The sequence below is a fragment of the Pinus tabuliformis genome, chromosome 4_2 (assembly GCF_031772625.1).
Source record: "Pinus tabuliformis cultivar Carrire ecotype Pingquan chromosome 4_2, CPIR1, whole genome shotgun sequence".
Classification (NCBI taxonomy): domain Eukaryota; kingdom Viridiplantae; phylum Streptophyta; class Pinopsida; order Pinales; family Pinaceae; genus Pinus; species Pinus tabuliformis.
The window spans coordinates 722,277,667-722,287,227 of NC_142304.1; the positions used below are offsets into that span (position 1 = coordinate 722,277,667).

The 9,561-nt window shown below is 32.5% G+C and overlaps 1 protein-coding gene across 1 annotated transcript; it reads right to left on the reverse strand.

The window, feature by feature from the left end:
• Nucleotides 1–3,359: 3,359 nt before the first annotated feature.
• On the reverse strand, nt 3,360–4,541 carry LOC149171594 (uncharacterized). Its single transcript, XM_089427518.1, has one exon. The coding sequence runs from the start codon at nt 4,303–4,305 to the stop codon at nt 3,670–3,672; it is 636 nt and encodes a 211-aa protein (XP_089283644.1). The 5' UTR covers nt 4,306–4,541; the 3' UTR covers nt 3,360–3,669.
• Between the last annotated feature and the right edge of the window lie 5,020 nt (nt 4,542–9,561).

The window sequence follows — 9,561 nt, forward strand, 5'->3', positions numbered from 1 at the left end:
TTCTTCCCCCTAAGTTTTCCCTCTTTCCTTTCTTCATGCATTGTACATGGGTACCTAAAATGGCCTTATTGTCGAGACTCATTCAATTTGAATCATACTCACTTAAGTTATTCTTAATGGGGGGTGTTGGTGTACATGCATTTAGTTAGCCTTAATTAGTTTTGGTTAAGCTCTAGTGCTTCCAATGAACCTCACATTAATAAGAACTTGCAAGCTCTTTTCTCGAGTTACATGGTTAGATTTCACGTCCTTCTCATGTAGTGTTCTGAATGGCACAAGAGTAGAAATTCAATCGTATTCCAACTATCTAATATAGGACTAGTAATTTATCTCTCGAGAAAGCTAATTCTTGTTGTTCGACTTACTCCAAAAGCATTACTAGCAAAGTACCTTCATTTCATTGGCAAAAACATTCAAGCAATGCCTAGAATTGGTACAGTTGCGAGGAAATCTTTATGACTATCAATCTCGATGAGGTTGGAAAGGTTATGAAACACAAGAGAGAGATCAGTCTGCATCAAGAGGAGTCCAATATTCAAGCTTGTTTACAAGACATTTGAGTGTAGAAAGGACACAAAACCATGGCTCATGAACACTCAAGCAAGGCAGGAATATGTTGCCCTAGTAGCACAACGGTGAGTTAACTGTTCGTTTAATAGCAAACCTGCATACAAGAATGACTATGATTTTGGTAGAGTGTGATGGGTTTGAGTAGAAATATAGTCTTATTGTCAAAGTCATTTTTGTACACAGTAATGGAAGGCATGCAGAAGGAATAACTCAGAGTAGTAGATGTGCATTTTTACAAGTGCATAGAGAATGATTGCTAAAGAGGGCCCACAGATCTGAAATTGAACAATCTAACAACTATCATAGGAACAACAAACTAGGTGGAGGCGAGGAGAACACACAAAAATGTTGTTTCAATAGTAGCTGCCTGACCAAAATGATGAAAGGTGTTTCTATTCATGAAACAAAGCCATTGAATAAAGGTATTTATATAATGATTGAAAGAGCTCAATAACATCATAGAGACAGTCACATTTCCATGGGCAATGGAGAAACAATGACAGAATAATAGTGAAAAGAACGAGGGAAAACTAGGATTTCAAAGGAATACCACCAAGCTCTAGTTCAAAAACTGAAAGGCCATAAAACCAGTGGCTCTAATACCATGTTAAAATCAGACACAAGTGGATAGTGGATTTAGATAATCATGGGATTGCATTATATTCACATGATGTACATATTAATCCTCGGACTTCAATGATTGTTGGTTCCTCCACACCAACCCTAACAGATTAAGTGTTGAATAAAATTCATGTGGGTGTCCATATATCATGTTCCCTTTACAAACATTATTGGAAGTTTGATGTTATGGTTTATATTACACGATACATTGCCTATGTGGTGGGAATTTTGAGCAGATTTATGTCAAACAGAAGAAGAAATAGTACATAGTTGTAAAGATGGTTTGAAGATATTTCCATGGGACTTCAAATTATGCAACTTACTATCAAGGAAAAACATCGAACATAGTGATGAATGCATAAGGTATTGTTGATGTAGAATAAGTTGGAGTTCTTAATTTCACAGGGCCTCACAACAAATTATGTGTTTAACCTATTTGGTAGAGTGAATAGTGGGATGAACAAGAGGGGTATTATATTTGCAATTTCAACTATAGACATTGAGTACATGGCAACCAATCATTCTAGTAAGATGGTTGTATGGTTGTAGTGTGATGTCTTTGGTTTTGTTAAAAAGATTGTAAGGATAGATTATGATAGTGAACGCACTAATTTCAATGGCTAGAACCTTCTTATCAAAGTAAATTTAGCATATTTTGTTAGAGACATGGTTGAAGACAAAAAGACACTATTGAAGAAAGATGAGCCTTGAAGAATGTTATAGACTCAATAACTTTATGAATGGATTTTATGTATGCTTTCCCTCCCATTATGTTACAAAGTGTTTAAAGCTAAGAGGTTGAAGAATATTATAAACTCAATAACTTTATCAATGGACTTTATGTATGTTTTCCCTTCTCTTATGTTACAAAGTGTTTAATAAATGGAAAATTATTAAATAGATATTCTAATATTTGCTTCTAAATAACTTTAGCTATGCTTGGGTACTTACCAAAAGTTTCTACTTATCTAAATAAAAAAGTTATACTTAATCTAACACTTGTTTTTTAATATCTCCATTCAATATTACATAATTATTTTTGATAATTTATTTTAAGATTACCCTTCAATACTCATAATACTTAAATATTATACTTTACCGTATATTATTTTATTTGACTATACTTTACCAAAATTTTCTACTTAGCTATATTAAAAAATTATACTTAATCTAACTTTTTTTAATATTTCCATTCAATATTACATAATAATTTTTAATAATTTGTTTTAAGATTGCGATTCAATATTCATAATACCTAAAATATTATACTATACGATTTTATTGGGACAATGATGAGAAAGGATGAAGCAATAAATTTGCTAATTTGTTTGGTTAAAAGTTCTTAAAATTAATCTTTTACGTACTCGGTGTCATATTATTTGCTCTATTTTAAGATATGTTTAAAAAAATAATACAAGAACTTGTTTTACGATCTCTCTTTATCTTCTTTTACAGAGATCGATCAAACCGCTCATATCAGTGTTTCTCGTCACATATTTCTAAATTGCTATCATTATAATTAAATAATATAATTATTAAAAAAAAGGGGATGAACTTCAGTTTTTAATTGTTTTGTCATACATCACTGTTTTCACGAATCGGAGACATCTGCAATTTAGTGTGCACCGATGCTCGAGCTTACACCCAATTTAAAACACAATTTAGTGACATCAACAGTAATTTTGTTCAGTAATTGTCAAAATATATTGGGTTTGGAACAACTCTAAGGTGTATATAGTTGTGTCTAAATTTAAAACACAATTTAGCGACATCAACGGTAATATTGTTCCGTAATGGTCAAAATATATAGGGCTTGGAACAGCTCTAAGGTGTATATAGTTGTGTCTAAATTAGATCATTAAATTTGTGGGATTAACCATTAAATTATATTTTTGAAAATAAACTACTTAAGAGAGACCAAATTTCCCTATTTAACCATTAGCCCACATCTTTCAAATTACACCTGACCATTAAATCATATCTTAGGAATTAATGAATAAAAAATTTACTACAAAAGTACCGTTTAAAACGACAATATAAAGATGCAAATTAAATAGAGATAAAGGAAAATCTACCTTCAATATAGAGATGCAAATTAAATTGAGGTACTTTAGCAAAGAGAGAAAGATCTGCATCCACGTACGCTAAAAGGCCACCACAATGAAAAATGCAAAGGAAAGTCATAGTGTATATGCCAAATAACATTAACACCAAACTTTATCATGGGGAGTTTACAACAGAAGTTTTGGTTGTTATCTTTCAGATGGAAAGACTCCGTTGTTGACCTCCGCTAGCACTGAAGTTTTATGAGCAGCAGGTTAGATACTCATATTCACCGCAGGCTGTAGCAAAATGGGATGTTAAAATCTCTTGTGCAATTAATATGTCTCACAATTCTGGAAAGTCTGCCGTAAACTTTTCCAACCGATTCAAAGAACGGGTGTCTTCGTCCAAGAAATGTTGCGAGCAGCGGGTTGATTACATATAACCGGCAGTTTCCATTGTCCATGCCGCAGAAAAATCACCCTCAAAGAACATGTCTTGGCTGATAAAATCTTTGTTCGTATAATCCTGCGCGTGGCTCGCATCCCACGTATTTTCCAACAAAGAAAACTGTTGATAATTCTGAAATTCTTCTACAAAATCCCAATTTTCACCCTGCCATTTCAGATCGGGCGTCTCGGACAAACCCTCGGCGGTGAAGGTCTCCTTAGGAGGTTGGCAGAACTCGTTCTTAGAGTCCAGAATGGGGGGGCTCGAGGGAATGCCGAGCTCGTCGTCTGAAGCCTCTAGGAGGTAACACAGATCAACATGTGAGTCCGAAAGTAGAGTTTGTCCCTCATGGGCACTACAAATATCCCCCGAGATGGGACCATAAAAAGTCGAGCATGTGGTGCTGATCTCTTCCTCCAGGCTTCTCATCACACCACTTACGAAATCCTCACTGGAAGCGCATTCTTCATTTTCGTTGGGGGTTTTGTCCAACTGTGGCAAATGACAAAACAGATCCGTTTCTTCGCCAATGCCATTGAAAGAGCGTTTGGACTCCCGGACGTCAGTGGAGTCCGGCAGAGCCTCCGGCTCTAGGCACCGCTTTCTGAGCGTGGCAGACATGGTTGAAAGACGGGCCGGAGATTCGAACACGGAACACAACGGTGATGATAGTTCGGCTGCAGCGAAGAACTGCTGTAACTGACAATATGTATAACGGAGCAGATATGCTATAGCAGGATTTGCTCTATGCAACTCAGGGGAAGCTATATATTTATATAGCTTTGTGATCTGGCTTTAGTCGGAAAAGTCTGGCAAACGGCAAGGGAGGTTAAAGAATAAAATGGCAGGACTCCTGTCTACTATTTCTCCCACTTAAATATTGGAATAAAGCTTTGCTTCATTAGTGGACGTCAATCGTTCAATCACTAGATGATATCGCAAAACGATTTCCACCGCATGGACCTGTAATGTGACCTGCCAGTAGAAAATAATTTTAGGTTTAGGATTCACGTCAATTTTTGGGCAAAGAGTATTATCGTGCTGAATGTGCCTATCCATTATAATATCTTTTGACTACTGTGGGTGCATTACTAGTGCACCCTTATCGAAAAGCATATACCATTTCCCTGCAATCATAAATCATAAAGCCAGTCATAAAACACGAAATTTTCATGGAATAATTTTGTATTTCTTACCAATCTTTCATAATGCGCAAGGATTTAAAACTAGTGATAGATATTGATCTTGGAAAGTCTATCTTATAACAGAAATCAGCATATTATGAGGCATACCTTAAAATTGTTGATAAGCTTCATCACAACTATGACTAACGTGGGCCCAATGTGATGATGGATGTGGTGTTAAACTTATATATAAATAAATAATGTATAGCCAGACATGAATTAAATATGTACCCTCTTTTACAAATTTCGGAACCGACTTTGCGTAAGACATAAACAAATAACAAATAACTTCACCAGTGAAAAGAAACAACCTCCTACTTGGTTGGAGCTTAAAGTCTTCGTGGACCCTTTGTACGATACATGGATGTTGCCGTCCGAAACCCTAGGCACTTCACGATAACACCAACACCCAACGGGTTCAGAAATGATTGACTAAAGCACCGGCACCACCCTCGAAACAGAACGATGAGCCCAATTGTCAACTCGGTGAACCCTGTCACCTCGATAGAACAGTTAATTCCATTTTGACTTGGGTAACCAATATTCGTAGAGCTATAGTTTTATAGTTTTAGTAATGTATTAGGTAGTATATGTTATTTATTGAATTTTATATTATTTATTAAATTTAATAGTTAAAATATATTGTCTAGCTATATTAATATAGCTAAAATTATAATTCCATAAATATCATAGAATTATAACTTTATTAATATACGAACAGTATAGGTCATTCATTAAATTTTATATTATCTATTAAATTTAACGACGGAACCATACTATCCCAATACATTAATAAATTATAACTCCACAAATATTAGAATCAACTACCATAAACAACTCACACTCACAGACACAAAAGAAAGGACGTGGCCCCTCAGGGCCCGAGCCGTGCAGAACACGGTCTGCCGCTAGCCGCACACAGTGATGAGTTATTCCGTGTTAAATGGGGAATATGTGGCAACGGAGAAACATCGGTTCCTAGTCATCGGGAATGTGTGTGGAAAGAAAAGGGGTCAAAACAATACCCGTCTCAGTAATGTGAAAACACGCAGCGGCACAATCAGAGGGTAAACGTACAATAATGTAAAGGAAACACTATTAAAGATTTCATACCCACATGATCGGAACGCAGAAGCTTCAATAGGAAAATTATTAAATAAAATAAAATCTTCAAAACAAATCAACAAAACACTGGCTCACAAGGTCATATAAAATTATGGTACCGAGACACGGGCGAAATTAGACTGAGATTCCCAAAAAAATGATGGAAGCCCTGACGTGACAGGGAAATAGGAGCGCGGCAGCGCCCGGAAAGGGCAGTAAATGTATTGGAATTGTATAGGTTTATCGTTGGATTTGAGTAAGCATATTGTTAAAAGTGTGAGTATATACAGCTCTGCTTAATATATGTCTTGCTCATTAATAGTTGTAAATCACATAAAAAAATAATGTATGTTTCAACTTATATTTTCTAGTTAAATCCAGTATAGAATCAATCACCTTTTTCAAGGTATTTTTTTCTTTAATATTAACATGCAGGAATTCTAATAGTCAAAGAAGTCCAAAACAAACCCTTTTTAAAAATGAAAACCAAAGATCAATAGCAATGTTAAACAAGATCATTCAACTTCTAAATTATTTTTATTCACTATGAAACTTTCTTTGGAGGTGGTAGCGGGTTAAAAGAAAGAAATATAAAAATAGAAAATTGAGTACTATTTTTAACAGGACAAAATGAAATGTGAGATTATTATGTAATATTATAATTTTATTATAATTTGCATATGGGGATTTTAATTGTATTCAATTTTTTAATAAAAATGACAAGTTTTTTTATAAAAAAAATCTCTTAAATATTTAAGAAAAAGTTTCTCCAATATAAAGATAAAATTTTAAAATAATTTTTTTTTTTTTTTTTCTCTGAATTTTGATGAACTAAAATTAATTAATGGTAATAACCAATCAATATTCTCAACTTTATTTCTATTAGTACTCTCTCTTGCGAATCAAAGTAAATGAACAACGAATTTTAGAAAATCCATGGATAAGGCACAACATGTCCAAATAACTGTTACAAGGTGGTTCCTTAGTGTATTATACGTCTGAGTTGGCATGATGCATTGTCTTGTCCATTAGATCTTGTAAGTAGCGTCAAGCCTCAGTCTGTGATCGATTTTTTTTGGCCTGAAACCATGGGTATAAGATTTGACAGATGACTATTTTGTTATTTTCAACCCTTCAGTGAGTGAAAAGCATGAGGAGGACGGCTTTGTGAAGCCAATCCAAGTCCACGTGGCTGTGTCTGTTTTGTGAATGTGCATTCATCTGATCATATCCTTCGTGTTAGGTAGATGTATAGTTATTGATCATATCTATCTTTGATCTTCATCTCCGAATATGTATGAGGGTCTCAACAACTTGTATCTGTTTATACAAAGCTTCTACATCTTCTTTTGACGATCTCATCCTCCAATTTTTGTATCCTATGGTCTTAGACTTTCCAGTAGACTTTCCAGCATCAAATAGCTTGAAACCTTTATATAATCTCAATATAATACATTATGTTTTTTTTTTTCTGAAAAAAAAAATAAATAAATAAATTATTTCTAATATTTTGTAAAATTAAAACTAAAACCATGAATTATAGGTCTATTTCATATGGTTCATAGTTGTAATAAGAATCTATAAAATATAACACTCTATACCTATTATAAAAATATAATGAACTAAAAAGATATATTAATAAATTCTTATCAAACTCATGTTATAAACCTTTTTAATTTATAAATTGGATTGCCAAATAAATAGTTTGATATTTTTCAAAATTAAGAAGACTACTTTACTAACATCATATCAGATGGTGCATAATGATTCTAATCTTTTAATTTATTTCTGAATAAATTGAATGAGTAAATTTTCTATGTGATATAATTTTTATGAGGAATGTTTTAGATTATTTTCTCGAATAAAAATAATCATTAACTAAGTATAGTAAAAATTTTAGATATTGTAAAATAAAAATTTTATTAAATATATTATTATTTTTTATTAACTATTATAATGGGTTGTTTTTAATTTAAAATTATTATTTAATAATAATAATTTTAATTTTAATAAAGATTAACTTTAATTTAAAATATTTTATTTATAAATAAGATAGGTTTTTCTAAAGAATATTATTATCAAATTATAAAAATTAACAATTAGTATGGTAAACAATAATGTCAATTAAAAATATTATTTTAAAAAAGACCGAGAACATTTAAATTTAAATTTAAATTGTATATATATATAAAATATGTGTTAAATATGTGCTAATAGAAAATTTTATTAAATATATAAATAATTAAAATTATATTAATGATAATAATAATGATTAATGTTTATTAAAATTAAAATTGATTTATTTAATTTTACTGAGTTAAGAGATTATTTATAACTTCTTAAAGTTTTAGTTGATATATTCATAAATTATTAATAGAGGTATCCTAAGATCACTTAATTTTGTTGCGTTCAAAAACTAAAAATGTTGTTATCGTGACAAATTGTATGAAATTGAAATATACTCTAGGTATATGTTGGAGAGTTTAAAAGAAAGTGTGTTTCATTTACAACCCCTTGTTATCATCTTTATCACAAGGGCGACATCCTCTTTTATCCCTTGTTATTTTAGGAAATGATCTTAGGAATTGACAAACTCCCAATTTTAGAGAGCTCATGAGAATTAGTTATTATCTTAGCAATGCTTATTTTCTTCTATACACCACTCAAGATAGATAGATACATTTGATCTTCTAAATTAAGGTTGAAGTCAAAGTTGGTTTTGACTATAGTTTTAATAAGAGCTCTACATGTCATTTATGAGAATTGAACCTAGGTGGAAAGGAAACCAATCAAACCTCTTAACCAACAACATAAATCTAATTGACAAATATTATCATATTTCCATATACACATATGTATTTATTTAATTTTTATTTACATGCATCTCAAAGATATAATGCATATCGTTCAAGATTTAGAGAAAGGTATGATACAATGTATATCACATCTAAGAAGAAAATTTGTGCTACACACATCAAACCAAATAAACAAGGGTGTGACATAATGTATATAACACCAACGAAAGCTATGTACTACACACATCAAACTACATCTTATATTTAATGTGATACACTTAAAGCTATAATGCATAAACCTTATAACATTGTACTTTGTGATTTGGCCCAAGTAGGGGCTCAACGGCAGGAACCCTTGCCATTGCAACCCTCTTTATTTTTTCTTATTCCCATATCTAGTTCAAACATCATAGTTGCTACCATAGTTCATTGTTTCCATGATGTTGTGCCTCATGCATGATCATCTTTCATTCTCGTCTTCATTCTGTGATTTTTTTTTCTGCTATTGGCCTAGATCTTGCGAAGGAAGTTGAGGGGGTTGGGGTGTGGCAATTTTATAGTCATATTATCCCTAATTTTGTGCCTTTGTTTTCCATTGTAATGGAGGTGGGAATTGTCGGTGTGGGTTCATGGTGCTTCCTAAGCCATCTAGGCCAGGTTTATTTTCATGGGTAGTTGTTATCATTACTACCGTGATTATTGGCATTTTTTAGGAATTTCCGCTACAATTTTTGTGGGGTTTCTTGGGCATTTTCGGTGGCATGTGTCAAGTTTTCTTTTGATGGGGGTTTAAT

What these genes read in the sequence shown, in the direction of transcription:
- LOC149171594 (XM_089427518.1), bottom strand. Translation starts at nt 4,305, where the DNA reads ATGTCTGCCACGCTCAGAAAGCGGTGCCTAGAGCCGGAGGCTCTGCCG.